The 18,232-nt window shown below is 41.0% G+C and overlaps 1 protein-coding gene across 2 annotated transcripts in view; it reads right to left on the reverse strand.

Annotated features, from left to right (window-relative positions):
* The window catches only part of FAM222B (family with sequence similarity 222 member B), a 69,193-nt gene that overhangs the window by 9,047 nt on the left and 41,914 nt on the right, over positions 1–18,232 (reverse strand). For both annotated transcript variants that reach the window (XM_079797923.1, XM_079797924.1), the window contains exon 2: positions 3,207–3,328. In XM_079797923.1, the coding sequence (XP_079654049.1) occupies positions 3,207–3,288 (82 nt within the window). In that variant the 5' untranslated portion in view covers positions 3,289–3,328. The remainder of the gene's footprint in view (positions 1–3,206; positions 3,329–18,232) is intronic.

Genomic DNA, 18,232 nt, shown 5'->3' on the forward strand with positions numbered 1-18,232 from the left:
ATTTTTAAAATGCTCAACAGTGTGGTGACTGTAGGAGGGGAGTGAGTGGAGTTGGAAGAAGGGATAGAGGAGATATATGGTGATGGAAAAAATAAAATAAAATAATAATAAAAAAACCTCAAGATAGTACTGGCACATGGTTAGCAACTCAACAGATGAACAGATGTTAGTTAATATTGCTGATATTTCTATGAGTTTATTCAATCATTTGGGCCAATTAACAATTTCCAGACCCTTCCACTAGGGGGCAGATAGACATACTAAGAAGCAGTAAAAGAATTTTGACATTTGTTCCAGCTCCAAAACTGCAATAAAATCGGTCAAAGTTATTATCTAAAAGACGATTTGAAAACCAAAGTCTTTTAAAAAAAATATTTTATTGATTTTAGAGAGGAAGGGAGAGGGAGAGAGATAGAAACATCAATGATGAGAGAGAATCATTGATCGGCTGCCTCCTGCACACCCCACACTGGGGATAGAGCCCACAACCCAGGCATGTGACCTTGACCAGAATCGAACCTGGGACCCTTCAGTCCGCAGGCTGACGCTCTATCCACTGAGCCAAACCGGCTATGGCAAACCAAGGTCTTTTGATCATTTCAGCCTTCAACCAAAAATATTTATTGAGCCACTACTATATACCTGACCATAAACTGAGCTTGGAGTTAATAAAGAAAAAATGTTCAAAAACACATTTTTCTGGGTGATTAGGAGAAGATGGGTCAGAGGAAAACAAATTTCCAAGTACAGAATTCCAAAATGGCTAGGACTCTCAAAGCAAGTGACATCATGGAATATATATAATCTAGAAAAGCTCTAGGAAGGCATCCACCTAACCCTAACTCTGGTCCTCTACCAAGTACAGGACCCACACCAAACCAAGATTTCTTTAATCCAGCCTGCCCTATGGCAAATCATACATCTAGGATGGGAAACACATTACATTCTCCTACACACACTGAACAGAAAGGGGAGAAGAGAAAATGTGGAGTTAGAAGGAATCAATTCTGTGACTCTATCTATACATGTGGTGACTCAAGCCTGGGAAAATTAGCCAGGTGACATATAGTGCTGGGCCAAGAAGCCACATATCCTGACTCCTGATCCAATTCTCTTCCCTTGAGCTGACTCTTACAACATACAGCACAGTAAGCTATCAACATCCGTATCTCATCCCCACCCCACCAGGTACCAAGTTCTGTGTTTCTAGGAACTTAGAAGACCCTTCTAAGAATGGGTGTAGGGAAAAGCTGAATTATAAGTCACAAAACTGGTTTTAAGGTTTCTATAACTGGTAAGCTTGGGTTCTAAGCAGCTCTTTAGCTGTTGGTTGCTGAAGAAGACAGCTTATGCTCTATCTCACCTTAACTGTAAATATTTAACACTAACAGCTATAAGTCAAGATTTTTCTTTTTTTTTTATACCTTTTGGGAGAGGAGAGGAGAGAAGAAAGCAAGCAGGCTTAAAAATACCAATAGGATTTCTCCTCTGCAAATGTGTGGATTTAGTTAAGGATAGCAACAAGAGTCAAAGGAATTCAAATACACTGTCCCCCAAATGGACTGGTGAGTCTGAAAGCAGGAAAGAAGGATATTTCAATTCTCCAATATAAACTAGGGAAAGTGGTTGGCAGAGGCTACTTAGGAGCTGCTTTGAGGAAAAAGAAAAGTGGAGATCTCAATGTCAGCATCCAAGATAAAGCTGCCAATTTGCCTTTCCTCCCAAATGGCTCATCCCTTGATATCACATCTCTAGGTGAAGCTGTCAAAGTAAGTTAAGGAATGTAGAAGACAGTGAACTGCTCTTTATCATCTTATTGTATGCTTCCAAGTATACCCCCTTTCCAGTGTGTCCTCTGGAACCCATAACCAGTCACAATGCAGTTAGCATGGAGATTTGGGTGGCCAGGGAGCACATACAACTTCACCACCCGTCATCACTTATGAAGAGAAAGGCTGGGGGAAAGCTGGCACAGCAGAGCTTGCCTATTGCAGAAGAAAGACGGTCACCTTCAGTTTTGTCATTACACAAGTTGGATTCATTGGCCAAATCCCAGAACTAGCCAGGCTCTGAGTCTTACTCTCCCTCAAAGAAAGAAGTCAGAAGCTAGATTATTTTAACTTCTGAAGATGATCTCATAGAGCAGGGTCAGTAAACTATAGTCTGTGGGTCAAAATCCAGCTGCTGTTTTTAATTAAAAGTTTTACTGGAACACAGTCACATGCATTGTGTACATACTGTCTACAGCTGCCTTTGCCCTACAATAGCAGAGCTGAGTAGAAGCAACAGAGACCATGGCCCACAAAGCCTAAAACACTTGCTATCTGGCCCTGTACAGAACCCTATCATAAAGGATTCAGATAAGATGCTGAAGCACCTTTTCTATTAAAGGGGAAGTGTAGATGTTTCATTGATTTCCCCTTTTTGCTCTAAAAGGAAAGTCTATTCCAAATTTAGGGCCATTTTGACACTTGAAGATACTGTATATGGTAATGAGCCAGGAATAGAATCATTTCCTTGCACATTCATGCAGTTCAAGAATAGAAGGTAGTAATCTGGGAAAGCATGAAGTACAAAGCCCCAATTCCAGCCAATTTGAGACAAAAATCTAACAGACAATTCTTAAAAGCTCAATCATGTGGGAAGTATATTAGCAGAAATATACCAGAAAGACTGAGAAAGCTAGCTCTTTATCCCTCTGAAGGCGGAAGCTTCTTTACTTGCTGTGAACTGAGGTCACTGGCTCAGAAGGCAGACAGCAAAGCCAAAGGGAATTGTCTGTTTCCATGGTAGAGAGTACTCAGAGAGTTCAAAACAACAGAACAGTGTAAATAGTTTGTTTCTGAGATATAATAAGTAATCTGAACTGTGTGTTTTCATTTAATTCCTCATGGGGATTCAATTTGAGATACTTTTTTAAAGGGTGATTATATATCTCCTGTAAAACTCCTTATAGCGCTCAAGAGAGATATCAGCAACAATTAAAATTAAGATGCTATACACTGGGAAATTCTAGTATTTTAGAGGATCTCTCTGATCAAAGGTAGCTCACATTGCTGACAAGTTTTTGCAATTGCTTTCTTTTGTCTGTATTGAAGAATATCTTGAAGATATCAAAGTCCGCAGTCAATGTACCCCTCTGCAACAGCTCAAATGTAGGGTCAAAATAAAGGATCACATCCTTCCCTGGGATCAAGATTACTTACATTTCTGAAGTCCAGTGTTCATCTGCGTGTGAGAAAGAAGCTGAAAGGACAGGTCACCTGGCCCTGGTAGACAGGCTAGCATGGCAGACCGGCATCAACACAACATGGGGCAGTCACTCACACTGTAATGAACAAAAAAACAAGGTCATGGAACACAAGGCAACTCACTTAAGGAAGATACCAGGGACATCTGATATGAGCAGCACAGGCCCAAGTTTAGATAGATAAGCAATTTAATTAGCATGTTGGCAGAAAATATATCTATGTTCTTATCTGTAGCAACAATTTGCTCCAAACTATTACTAAGGATAAAATATTTCAGTCAGCACAGATGAGTGGGTGGGGAAAAGAAAATCTACCTATTCACATAATTAAATGAAAAATACAGGCGCATCTGTAAGGTCTTTTATGCTCACAAGCTCTAGATGCACTCATTTAGCATTTCCATTTCCTGTAGGTTGCCTCTCTCTATCATGGGCTTTTGGAAAGGCCCACGGGGCTGCCAAATTAATGGCACGCTGGCTCTCATTTGTGTCCCAGCTAAGAAGGGAGCAGCAAGGCTAGGGCACATTCTTACTGAGGTGAAGGGGAAAATGATTTCTCTCTGAAAATAGAACAGTGTTCCTGAAGACAGCTGGTCCTCATAGGGCCTGGCTTAGTCTATATACATGGTTGGTTTGGAGCTGGGGTAGTCAGTCATTTCCAGAGGCAGTACTTGAGTTGCAAAAGCATCCAAATTTTCACTTGTGACACTCCAGTAACCTGAACTTACTTTTAAAAGGAAGAGAAAGCAAAATATCCTAGGAGACACAATTAACTACTGTTAAAGCAAATTCTGTTTGTAAGTATCTGGTGATTCACCTTTCCTATTGCCTGTGACACAATTAGACCTCCTGGACCCCACCCCACCCCACCCCAAAATTGTATTGCACCCCAAGGAAATTAAGGAAGTAGTAGGTGGCCAGAGTGCAGGCAATCCTGTCATTATGTCAAGATGGCATTGTTTCATCAGTGCTGTCTACCAATAAGATATACACAACTCAAGCAAGCAGACATTGAGGTGGACTTAGGACCAAGTTTTTCCAAAAGAAGTATAATGTACTAAACCACATGAAATTTTTTTCTCATACTGCAAAACCCAGAAGTCAAGGTGGCACATTAAGGCTTTACATCATAATGTAAGAGTGGAGGAAAAGCTCAAATGTTAAACAAAGATCACAAAACCTCTTTCTTTTTCTTAGAGGGCCCTCTCAGGTATGTGAAATTACCCTGTCATGATGAGTATCAGAGAGCTCCAACTTGCAAGTCCAGGTAGCTGAAAAGATACTTTGTAAAAGAGGCTGCTCAAACTGTGGCTAAGATAGCAACTGCAGAAAGAACTAAAGATTGAATGCCTCAATGAGAACAGAGCCGCCCAAGAGTTCTGGCACAGATTCAGTCTTTTTAGGCCTCTGGTAGGTAGGATAACAGAATGAACAGTATGCCAAGAATAAAGTCTCCTGTTGGGATCAAATGACTGAGGTACTGCTCAGAATCCCATTCCTTGTGAATGCTGATCTCTACCTAATAACCTGTCCCCTATGGTCCTAATATAGCTGAATGCAAACTCCAAGGAAAGGAAGGGAATTAACAAATACTAGAGACTAATACTGTGAAATGGGCTGTATGCAAGACTCTAGTGATGTTTTCTTAATTAGGTCTCCCAACCTTTCTTGGAGATAGGTAATTTCATATGTCATCCCATCATCTGTAGCCTGGACTACAATAGTCTTCTACATGGTCTCTCTGTCCACCCACCCCCACTTGCTCCTGTAACCCAATCTATTCTCCACACAGCAGCCAGGGGGGCTGGCGGAGAACGCGGGGCGGGGGACAAGGGAGGAGAGCAGGCAGGGTGGGGTAGAGTGCAGCAGGAAACCCTATTGCAGGATTTTTCCTGCAACGGGAACGCTAGTTTAGAATAAAATTCAAAATCCTAACATGCCCATAAGGCCTTCAATACTCTGTCACTCCTACCTCTCTGACCTCATCTTCTTCTTGTTTGTTTTGATTAATCATCATCGCCAGAGGATATTTTTCCATTGATTTTTAGGGAGAGTGGAAGGGAGAAGGAAAGACAGAGAGAAACATCGATGTGAAACATATCAATTGGTTGCACAAGCCTTGACCGGGACCCAGGCTGGGGAGGAGCCTGCAACCAAGGTACCTGCCCTTGACCAGAATCAAACCCAGGACCCTTTGGTCCGCACACCAACACTCTATCCATTGAGCCAAACTGGCTAGGGCTCTGACCTCATCTTCTAACCCCCATTCCCCTCTTGCTGACTCTATTTCTAGCCACAGTGTTCTCCTTGCAGGTCCTTGAAGGAGCGGAGCACATTTCCACCTCCAGGCCTTGTACTTCATCTGGATAACTGAGACGCTGTAATGATGGAAGTACAAAGAACACATTCACTCAGCAGTCTTGCAGATAACACTCTCTCCCTGTAATTTTTAGAAGGAACCAATCTATAAATGACCACCATAATCTCTTATATATGTATTAAATTTTGATGTGTGCAAACATCGATGAGATAGAGTCATCTATCAGCTGCCTCTTAAACAAGAGACTGACTACTCTATCTAGTTTACGATAATATTCTAATTAGTTTTCATTTCTTTTTTTAATAAATTTATTGATTTTTAAAAATATATATTTTATTGATTTTTTTACAGAGAGGAAGGGAGAGGGATAGAGAGTTAGAAACATCAATGAGAGAGAAACATCGATCAGCTGCCTCCTGCACACCCCCTACTGGGGATGTGCCCGCAGCCAACGTACGTGCCCTTGACCGGAATCGAACCTGGGACCTTTCAGTCCGCAGGCCGACGCTCTATCCACTGAGCCAAACCGGTTTCGGCAAATTTATTGATTTTTTACAGAGAGGAAGGGAGAGGGATAGAAAGTTAGAAACATCAATCAGCTGCCTCCTGCACGCCCCCCACTGGGGATGTGTCCGCCACCAAGGTACATGCCCTTGACCAGAATCGAACCTGGGACCCTTCAGTCCGCAGGTCGATGCTCTATCCACTGAGCCAAACCGGTCAGGGCTTAGCTTTCATTTCTTGAACATAAAACCAACAGAGCCAAAGAAGTAACACTGGGTGGCAAGGGCAAATCATTGTCTTATAGTTTTCGAAAGGGGAAAATCCACAGATAAACATACTTTGTTTTATTGCACTTTGCTCTATTTTGGCTCACAGATATTGCCCCACACCCCCCAACAAATCAAAGGTTTGGCCCTGGCTGATGTGGCTCAGTTGGTTGGGCGCCCTCCTGTGCATCCAGAGGTTGAGGTTCCATTCCTGGGTAGGGCACATGCCCTGGGTTACAGGCTCAATCCCCAGTAGGGGGCATGCAGGAGGCAGCCAATCAATATTTCTTTCTCACATCCATGTTTCTCTCCCCCTCCCTTCCTCTCTAAAATAAACTAAAAAAATTTTTTTGAAGATTTGTGGCAACCCTGCATTAAGCAAGTTTATTAGTGCCATTTTTCCAACAGGCTCAGATAATGGTTGGCACTTTTTAGCAATAAAGTATTTTTAAATTGAAGTATGTCCATTTTTTAGACATAATGCTATTATTGTGTACTTAACAGTCTACAGTATAATGTAAGCATAAGTTTTATATGCATTAGGAAACAAAAAAAAATACATGCAATTTACTTTTTTGTGATACTTGCTTTATTGCTGTGGTCTGGAACTGAACCTGAGGTATGCCTGTAACGATAAATGTCAACTGCAGCTCAAATCACCTTTAGAAACCTGGATAAAGAGGACTATATCAAAGTGGTTAAGATAAGACTTTGGATTTTAATCCCAGCTCTGCTACTTACTAGCTGTGTAACCTTGGGGAAGACACTTAATTTCATCTACAAAATGTGCCTGCTTCCTGGAATTGTGAGGATTCAATAGGTTTAATGTTAATATAATCAAGTGCTTAGGATACTAGTACTAGACATGTAGTGAACACTATTTAAATGTTGACTATCACTTTCCTAATCTATCAAAATCCAAGATGCCACCCCCCCCTTTTTACCCCTCTACCCAGTTTCCACCCTACCCCAGGCCTTCACCACCCTATTGTCTAGGTCCATAGGTAATGCATATCTACACTAATAAGAGAAATATGCAAATTGACAGTACCCCCACAATACCCACCAGCCAATCAGGAGTGAGTATGCAAATTAACACAACAAAGATTGTGGGTTAATTTGCATACACAGGCCCAGAGCGAAGACTGAAGACTACTGAAGACTGAAGACTGAAGAGGCTTGGCTTCTCTGCTGTGGCCGGAGCTAAGGCCTGGGTCCCGGGTGCCGGAGGAAAACCAGTGCTGGCAGCCAGGGAAAGGAAGGCCTATTGCATGAATCTTCATGCAACGGGCCTTTAGTATGTATATAAGATCTTTGGTTAATCTCTTCCTGCCCCCCGACCCCACTCTCTGAGATTCCATGCCTCTAATTCTATTTTATTCATCAGTTAATTTTGTTCATTAGATTCCTTGTTTATTTTGATTTTTAGATTCAATTGCTGATAGATATGTATTTATTGCCATTTTATTGTTCATATTTTTTATTTCTTCTTTTACTTCTTCCTCTTCTTAACCCTTTGCACTCGTTTGCTTTTTTCTCGATTCCTTTATTCTACTCGGGATTTAATTTTTTAAATACCCCAGATTTTACAAAGCGCAGCAGTAGAATAAAAAACTGGAGTTTCTTTTCATACAAACTTATTTATTTAATGTAAGAAAAGCCCAAATAAAGGAGGAAGGATGGAGGGAGGGAAGGGATGGGCTACCGATGCTAACCGTGTCGAGTCACACTCGACATCCGAGTGCAAAAGGTTAAAGAATACCCTTCAACATTTCATGTAATACTGGTTTGATGGTGATGAACTCCTTTAGCTTTTTCTTGTCTGTGGAGCTCTTTATCTGACCTTCAAGTCAAAATGAGAGCTTTGCTGGGTAATCTTGGTTATAAGTCCTTACTGTTCATCACTTTGAATATTTCTGGCCATTCCCTTTTGGCCTGCAAAGTTTCTGTCGAGAAATCAGCCGACAGCCATATGGGCACTCCCTTGTAAGTAACTAACTGCTTTTCTCTTGCTACTTTTAAGATGCTCTCTTTTGTCTTTAACCCTTGGAATTTTAATTATGATGTGTCTTGTTGTGGGCCTCTTTGAGTTCCTTCTTTTTGGGACTCTCTGCACTTCCTGGACTTGTAAGTCTATTTCTTTCACCAGGTAGGGGAAGTTTTCTGTCATTATTTCTTCAAATAGGTTTTTAATTTCTTGCTCCCTCTCTTCTCCTTTTGGCATCCCCATAATGCGAATGTTGGTACACTTGAAGTTGTCCCAGAGGCTCCTTGCACTGTCTTCATATTTTTGGATTCTTTTTTTCTTTTTGCTCTTCTGGTGGGTGTTTTTTGCTTCCTTATATTCCAAATTGCAGATTTGATTTTCGGAATCCTCTATTCTACTGTTGAATCCCTGTAAATTATTCTTTATTTCAGTTAGTGTATGGTTAATTTCTGACTGGTCCTTTCTCATGTATTTGAAATTCTCACTAAGATCCTTGAAAGTCTCACTAAGTTCCTTGAAGCTCTCAGTGAGTTCCTTGATGCTCTCATTAAGATCCTTGAGCAAACTTATAACCATTGTTTTGAATGCTGTATCCAGTAGTTTGCTTGCTTACATTTCATTTACTTCTTTTTTTCTGGAGATTTCTTCAGTTCTTTCATTTGTGACATGTTTCTTTGTCTTGCATTTTGGCTGCTTCCCTGTGTTTGTTTCTATGTACTAGGTAGAGCTGCTATGTGTTCTGGAATTGGTAGATTGGCCTTGTGTAGTAGGTATCCTATAAGGCCCAGTGGCTCAGCCTCCCCAGTCACTGAGCTGGGCACTATAGCCTGTGTTGGCTATGTGCACAGTCTTATTGTAGTTGAGCCTTGATTGCTGTTGGTATCACTGGGAGGAGTTGACCTCAGGCCAATTGGCTGTGAGGACCAGCTGCAATTATAATGGAAGAGCTGTTGTACAGGAGACAACCCTATGGAGCTTCAGTGGGGTTTTAGTGCTCACTGAATCTGCCCCTTGAGTGTGTCATTTGTGGATATTTAGAGTTGTAATCTGCTATGGTCTGAAGCTGTCCACTGGGTGCACTGGCTCTGGGGCCTCCCAGGAGGTGCAAAGTCAGCCACTGCCTGGGGCCACCTGGCAGGAGCTACAGAGTGATCTGAAGATGACTGCTACTTGTAATTGGACATGGAAGTGCCCCAGGCGGAGCCAAGCTGTGAAGTAAGGCAGGCTGGAAAAGCCACTGCCAACAGCTTGGGTGGGGCTGCAAATTGGACGGGGTGGGATTTCAGGGAATCACCAGGATGGAACGAACAGTGTGAGCCAGACTAATGGAAACTCAGATACGGCTGCTAGTCAGCTCTGCAACATGAGAGGTCCCAGCACAGGAACAATGACCCCTGTGAGCACCCCAGTCTGGGAGAAAGCCAACACTGAGTTCCTGCCCCGATTCCACACAATCCAGTTCCTCCCCGTATGTCCCTGGTTCCCACAATGCTGACGCCCGCACTGGAGCTCAGGGGGAGCAGGACTGTATACATTCATGTGCTGGCCCTTTAAAAAGAACTGCCTGGGACTCCAGCAGCCTCCTTGTCACTCAGCCACAATCCCTGCTGGTTTTTACAGGCCGAAGTTACTGGGACTTCTCTTCCTAGCTCTGGAACCTTGGGCTGGGTGTCTGATGTGGGGCTGGGACCCATTGCTTCTCACAGGAGGCCTCTGCAGCAGAGATATACCTCCCGGTTAAAAACATGCCACAGATTAAAGGAGACCAAGAAGACACAACAAATAAATACAATGTGTGATTTTGAACTGGGTTCTTTTTGCAATAAAGGATTATTACTGGTACAATTGGCAACATCTGAGGGGGGGATGGTCTGAGAATTATATGATAGTAATGTATCAATGTTAACTTTCTGATTCTGATGGTTATATTGAGGTAATGTTGGACAATGCCCTTGTCTGTAGAAGTTACTAGTAAACACTAACATATTCAGGGATAATGAAGCATTAGATGAGCAACTTACTCTCAAGTGATTTAAGAAAAAAAAAAAAGTAATTCTTTGTAATGTACTTATAACTTTTCTATAAATTTGAGATTGTTTCCAAAAATTTTATTTAAAAAAAAATCAAACAAGGTAGCAAGTGTTTAAGTCTGGAAAACAGGGTGGGGGGGGGGGGATTACAGATCACTAAGAAGAGTTGGAGAGAATGGTCTATTGATAACCATTCTCACTTTATCTTAATGCAGGTGACTTATCTCTCAATTGTTGAGTGCTAACACTGGGGTTCTTGCCAATAAAATTAGGTTTCTTGTATCTTTCTGCTTCTTTAATTTCCAGTTTCTTTTCAACACGTAGCTGAATAACATTTTCTCCAGTGCCTATACTTCAAATTTTCTCCCAACCTCCACTTTGCTCTGGCAATGCTTCTACTGAGTGGCATTAGTGCAACTCTCTTACTTTAAAGATGGTGAATTTCACCTTTAAAAGGTTCCAAAAGAAATGTCTATCCTGAAGAAGGCACTATTAATGACTATCCTTTCTTCAGGTCTAATATTCACTAATGTCTTAATTACATTCATGTTCATGATTTACATTTTTCAAGTCCCTTCCTTCTAAACACATATCCTGGCCCAGCTGGTATGGCTCAATGGTTCAGTGTTGACCTATGAACCAGGAGGTCATGGTTTGATTCCCAGTCAGGGAACATGTCCGGGTTGCGGGCTTGATCCCCAGTGTGGGGCATGCAGGAGGCAGCCGATAAATGATTCTCTCTCATCATTGAAGTTTCTACCTCTCTCTCCCTCTCCATTTCTCTCTGAAATCAATAAAAATATATTTAAAAAATAAACACATCCTGAACCTAAGCAAGTGCCACGCAAATTCCCCTATGCTATAAAGGAAAGCCTCGTTATATCTTCTGGAGTGTAATGGAGTTTGACTCTCTTTTTCTCTTACTATTCAAAAAGTTTCAAATAACATCATAAGCTTTATCTCCAGACTTCCTGAAAAGCACCAACCATAACTAGCTTCTCCATTTTCACACCAACAGCAGCTGGCGGGCAGGTTCTTGGTTACTCAACAGCAGAAAGGTTTTCAGTAACAATCAATGAAGAGCTTTGAAGTATAAGGATGACATTTATCACTTACCCTTTCCTCTTCTTTCCTATTTAGTGAGACCACAGAAGTTTTAGAGGAGGACCAAGTATATTATGGCTCTTCTCCAAGCAGCCATGATTTTTCTTCCCTTACTTTAAATAAATACTAACAAAAACAGGCTCTTAAAATGCATTGCCATACATGAAGCTATCGCAGGAGATTGATCAGTCCTCGGGAAGAGAGCCTAACAACAGAGGACACTAAGGTGAGCATCTGAAATGAAAGCAGCACCAAGTCACATGGAGATCTAAGAACAGTCCCAGTTGAAATCAACTTCAACCTATTGCAAGTTAAGGAGAAGATTCTGCTTACAAGCTCATTTACATTTCAGGGTAACCATCAAAGAACAATACTGAAAGAATGTTTGAAGGGAAATGGCAAAGGGACTCAGTCATCTTCAGAGGAAGATAAACTATTTCCCTTCCCTCCCTTACTCTTTCTCCACCTAGCAGGGATTGTTTCCAAAGATATAACTACTAGAGGCCCGACGTACAAAATTCTGCAAGGGGCTTGGCCATTGTGGCTCCGGCTGCCTCGCAGCCCCGACCCCCGCCCACTGGTCATTCCGAAAGGTCATTCCGCTGCCCGGTCTAATTAGCATATTAGCTCTTTATTATATAGGATTAAAATAACATCATGAAATTCCTATAGAGCTAAAGAAATGTGTTTTCAGTGTCCTAATGACTTTAATTTTCCATCACCATTTATCCCCTGTGCCCTCTTCCACCTCCACCCACCCACCCCAACCTCCCACCCAACAATCACCTCACCACTGTACATATCCACGAATTTTCTCTTAGTGTCCTACTGATTTTAAAAGTTTTATTTTGTACTTTGAAGAAAATTTCAAATGCAAGCAGAAGACTAAACTGCACCTTGCCAATTATCATAATCCTATCTAATAAAATAATAATATGCAAATTAACCATCACTCCACTATACCCACAAGCCACCAGCCAATCAGGAGCAAGTATGCAAATTAGCCCAACCAAGATGGCTGCGGCCACAGAGCGAGCAGGAGGCTTGGGTTTCCCGGTAATGGAGGAAGCCAAGCTTTCTGCACACCCTGGGCCTAGGCCTCCACTCAAGGCTACAAAGTTTCAATTATAGAAAATAAATAAATCCCAACAAAAATGGTGGCAGCCACGGAGCTGGAGAGAGCAGGAGGCTTGAGTTGCTCCCGGCGATGGAGGAAGCCAAGCTTTCCGCACACCCTGGCCGGCCTAGGATTCCACTCAAAGCTACAAAGTTTCAATTATAGAAGATAAATAAATCCCAACAAAAATGGCTGCAGTCACGGAGCAAGCAGGAGGCTTGGCTCTGCTCAAGGCTACAAAGTTTCAATTATAGAAGATAAATAAATCCCAGATACCAGGGCCTCTGCTTGGGTCACCGGAGGGCGTGGCCGGCCTGCAAGCCACCACAGGCCCCTCGCCCAGGCCACCCCACGCCCCAAGGGAACCCCCACCCTGATCCGGGACACCCTTCAGGGCAAACCAGCTGGCCCCCACCCGTGCACCAGGCCTCTAGTCTTACAATAAGCACATGTTGCTATGAAAGACATTTGGTTTCATCTCAGTCTATTCTCCTATGATATGCAGCAACGAACTCAAGGGTATGATTTAGAATATAAAAAGCCAGTAAGGCTGTTTAAAATATGATCCACCTTAGCTGGTTTGGCTCAGTGGATAGAGCGTCATTCTGCAGACTGAAGGGTCCTGGGTTCAATTCCAGCCAGGGGCACATATCTGGGTTTCGGGCTCGATCCCCAGTAGAGGGTGGGCAGGAGCAGCCAATCAATGATTCTCTCTCATCATTGATGTTCCTATCTCCCTCTCCCTCTCCCTTCCTCTCTGAAATCAATAAAAGAAATATATTAACCCTTTGCACTCGCTTGCTTTTTTCTTGATTCCTTTATTCTAATGCTAACCGTGTCGAGTTACACTCGACATCCGAGTGCAAAAGGTTAGAAACTAAATAAAAATAAAATAAAATAGAAAGGTGAGGTCTGCGATCCAGGCTGGAGGGAGAAACACGCATAGCGGGTTCTAGAGGTTCAGAGGAAGTCTGCGTCCCACAAAATTCGCGGTTGTTGGGACCAGTGTAGTCTACGAATGTGGAAGGTGGTCCACAGGGCTGCTGGCAGAAGGGAACTCGAGAAACCAACCCATAGCTGGGCTGGGCACAAAAAGGCAGCCTGAAGTTTTACCAGTATACCAGCTGCGCTGTGCCAGGGGAAAAAGACATGCACAGAGTTGCGCACAGTGTCAGGGCAAAAAAAGTCGTGAGTTTGTGTGCTTACTCTGGCTCTTTTTTCTCTTTAAATCCTTGCTTTTGATTACTAAGCCCAGTACATAGGATCACCCAATTAAAAACACTCTCAGAGACTGCAGGGGAAAGTTGGTTTTGTGGAACCTGGGGATCAGAGCGGGGAGAAACGATCAGAAAACCAGCTCTGGGGCAGTCCACTCCCCCAAACCAGTATTAAGTGCGACAGAGCAAACAAAATCTAAATATTGGGTAGAGAGGACTTATAGCCCGGATATCAATACAGAAACACTGTCACCCAGGGATTGAATCACAAATTGACTCTTGTGTAAATACAACTACAGGCAGGCTAAAAAACAAAGAAATACTGCCTGCTTGAAACAGGATTGTGGCTTACGACACAGAGGAGAGCAGTAGAACATAGGGAATTTCAATTCTGTCCTGACTACCTGACAAGAAACAGGTGTGTCAAACAGAACAGTAGAGGAAGTGAGTGACCTTCACTACTGCACATTTTTATTTTTTATCTTTTACTTAAAAACTACATTTTTTTCTCACTTGATTTTACCTTTTTAATTATATATATATATATATATATATATATATATTTTTTTTTTTTAAATGTATTTTATTGATTTTTTACAGAGAGGAAGGGAGAGTGATAGAGAGTCAGAAACACTGATCAGCTGCCTCCTGCACACTCCCCACTGGGTATGTGCCAGCAACCAAGGTACATGCCCCCGACCATAATCGAACCTGGGACTCTTGAGTCCGAAGACCGACACTCTATCCACTGAGCCAAACTGGTTAGGGCTATATTTTTATTTTTAATCAGTATTATTATTTTACCTTTAAGTTTCATTTTGTTTTCTCTTTATTTTATTTTGGGATTAGTGTTCTACATTCCATTTCCATTTTTCCTTTAGCATCATTTTACTCTATCTCAACTTCACCTTTATGCCAACACTCTCTTCCTCACTTTTCCCCTTTTGTTGTCCTGTTTCTCTTACCCTATTCCTGCTTTAGAGTTTCTCTATTCCTTCTTTTTACCCCGTTAAAAATTCATCCTACTTATATATCTAATTTCCGATCCCCTGCTCCAAGTCCATACACACTTCTCTCTTCTCTTTCTTCACTATCCAAAGTTTTTATTCTCTCTTCCCCCTTTTTTTTGTTGTTTTTTATGTTTTTTGTTTTATTTTGTTTTGCCCTTCTTTCTCTCTGTCCTATTGTTGTTGATTGTTTGATTGTTGATTAGATTGAATTTTTTGTTTGTTTTTGTTTCTCTTTTTTTCTGCTTCTGTTTTTTTTTTCTTTCCTTGCTTGTTATTAGTTGTTGTTTGTAGTTTGCATTCATATCTGGGTGTTAGTTGTTTGCATATTTTTCAATTAGTTGTTGTTCTATTGAAGTTTTCTCCCCATATAAATAGTTTTTCCCCCTTATTTTTTATTCTCTTTCTTTTCTCTCTTACTTTTTTTCCTTTTCTCAATATCATTTTTGCACTCTTTTTTTTTTTTTAACCCCCTAATTATTTTTTCTCTGGTGGTCACCTTTATTTGGGGTTATTAGTATCGTGAATACATTTGTGTTGAGTGCCTTTTGCCTTGTTGTGTTGTATTTTGTGCTTTTAAGTCAACGCAGGAGAGAGTTATATAACCAGACACCTGGAGAGGAGAGATCCTGGGGAGACAAAGAAACAGCCCACATACGAAAGAAAAGGAGGCATCACCAGAAAAGGAAGTAAATGAAATGGAGGCAAGCAATATGTCAGACAAAGAATTCAGAGATGACAAATATGTGATACCTTAATCAATAAAGTAATTAAAAAAAAAGAATTCAGAGAAATGGTCATAAGGTTGCTGAAAAGGTTGGAAGACAAATTCAACAAAATGTGTAAGAACCAAGAGTAAATGAAGAAGAACCAAGAAATGAAAAATGACATCACTGCAATAAAGAACTCAATAGAAAGCATCAACAGTACACTAGAAGAAGCGGAGGACCACATCAGTAAGCTAGAAGACAAGGTAGGAAAAAATATCCAAGCAGAGCAGCATCTAGAAAAAAAAACAGGAGGAGAGCCTAAGGGAACTTTGGGACAACACGAAACGAAACAACATCCACATGATAAAGGTACCAGAAGGAGAGAAAACTGAACAAGGAATAGAAAACCTGTTTGAAGAAATAATGACAGAAAACTTCCCTGATATAGGGAAGAAAAAACTCACACAAATCCAAGAAGCTCACAGAGTCCCAAACAAAATGAACACCAAAAGACCGATGCCAAGGCACATTATAATTAAATTGGCAAAGTAAGAATCTTAAAAGCGGCCAGAGAGAGACAGAAAGTTACCTACGAAGGATCCCCCATTAGCCTAGCGACTGATTTCTCAACAGAAACACATCAGGTCAGAAGGAAATGGAATGAAATATACAAAGTCATGCAAAGGAAGGGTCTGAATCCAAGAATACTGTACCCAGAAGGCTATCAATCAAAATTGAGGGTGAAATCAGGAGCTTCACAGACAAAAAAGGACTAAGGGAGTTTATCACCACCAAACCAGCAATGCAAGAAATGCTAAAGGCTCTGCTGTAAAAAGAAGAAATAGGAAGCAAAGAAGGAACACAGGCATAAAGAATAAAAATGGCGACAAACAATTACCTATCAATAATAACTTTAAATGTAAATGGATTGAATGCCCCAATCAAAAGACATAGGGTAGCTGAGTGGATAAGAAAACACCCTTTCTTGATAAAAATTCTCAGCAAAGTGGGAATAGAGGGATCATACCTCAACATAATAAAAGCCCTATATGAGAAACCTACAGCCAACATCATACTCAATGGCCAAAAACTAAACTCATTTCCCCTAAGAACAGGAATAAGACAAGGATGCCCACTTTCACCACTCCTGTTCGACATAGTACTAGAAGTACTAGCCATAGCGATCAGACAAGAAGAAATAAAAGGCATCCAAATTGGAAAAGAAGAAGCAAAACTGTCCTTACTCACAGATGACATGATACTATACATAGAAAACCCCAAAGACTCCCATCAAAAACTACTAGACTTAATAAATGAATTTGGCAACGTAGCAGGATACAAAATTAACACCCAGAAATCTATGGCCTTTTTATATACCAATAATGAACTCACAGAAAGAGAAATGAAAAAAAAAATTCCATTTATCATTGCACCACAAAAATTAAGATAGCTAGGAATAAAGTTAACTAAGGACATAAAAGACCTGTACTTAGAAAACTACAGGACATTGAAAAAAGAGATAGAGGAAGACATAAACAAATGGAAGAACATACCATGTTCATGGATTGGTAGAATCAACATCATTAAAATGTCCATACTAAAAAAAAAAAAAAAAAAAAAAAAAAAAAAAAAAAAAGTCCATACTACCTAAAGCAATCTATATGGATTCAATGCAATACCTATTAAAATACCAATGGCATATGCCGAAACCGGTTTGGCTCAGTGGATAGAGCGTCAGCCTGCGGACTGAAGGGTCCCAGGTTCGATTCCGGTCAAGGGCATGTACCTTGGTTGCGGGCACATCTCCAGTAGGGGGTGTGCAGGAGGCAGCTGATCGATGTTTCTCTCTCATCGATGTTTCTAACTCTCTATCCCTCCCTTCCTCTCTGTAAAAAAATCAATAAAATATGTTTTTAAAAATAAATAAAAAAAATAAAATACCAATGGCATATTTCAAAGATCTAGAACAAACTCTCCAAAAATTCATCTGGAATAAAAAAAGACCACGAATAGCCACAGCTATCCTGAGAAAGAACAAAGTTGGAGGGATCCCAATACCAGACATCAAGCTATATTACCAAGCCACGATTCTCAAAACTGCCTGGTACTGGCACAAGAACAGACATATAGACCAATGGAACAGAGAACCCAGAATTTGACCCAAGCCATTATACTCAATTAATATTTGACAAAGAAGGCAAGAGCATACAATGGAGTCAAAACAGTCTCTTTAATAAATGGTGCTGGGAAATGTGATCAGATACATGCAAAAAAATGAAACTAGATCACCAACTTACAACATACACAAAAATGAACTCAAAATGGCTAAAGGACTTGAGTGTAAGACGGGAAACCATAAAAATCCTACAAGACTCCATAGGCAGCAAAATTGCAGACATATATTGTAGCATTATCTTTACAGACACAGATCCTAGGGCAAGAGAGACTAAGGAGAAAATAAACAAATGGGACTACATCAAAATAAAAAGCTTCTGCACAGCAAAAGAAACCATCAACAAAACAACAAGAAAGCCCACTGCATGGGAGAACATATTTGCCAATGTTATCTCCAATAAGGGTTTAATCTCCAACATTTACAGGGAACTCTTACAACTTAACAAAAGGAAGATAAACAATCCAATAAAAAAATGGGCAAAGGACCTAAATAGACACTTTTCGAAAAAGGACATTCAGAAAGCCAACAGACATGAAAACATGCT

The sequence above is a fragment of the Cnephaeus nilssonii genome, assembly GCF_951640355.1.
Source record: "Cnephaeus nilssonii genome assembly, chromosome: 19".
Classification (NCBI taxonomy): Eukaryota; Metazoa; Chordata; class Mammalia; order Chiroptera; family Vespertilionidae; genus Cnephaeus; species Cnephaeus nilssonii.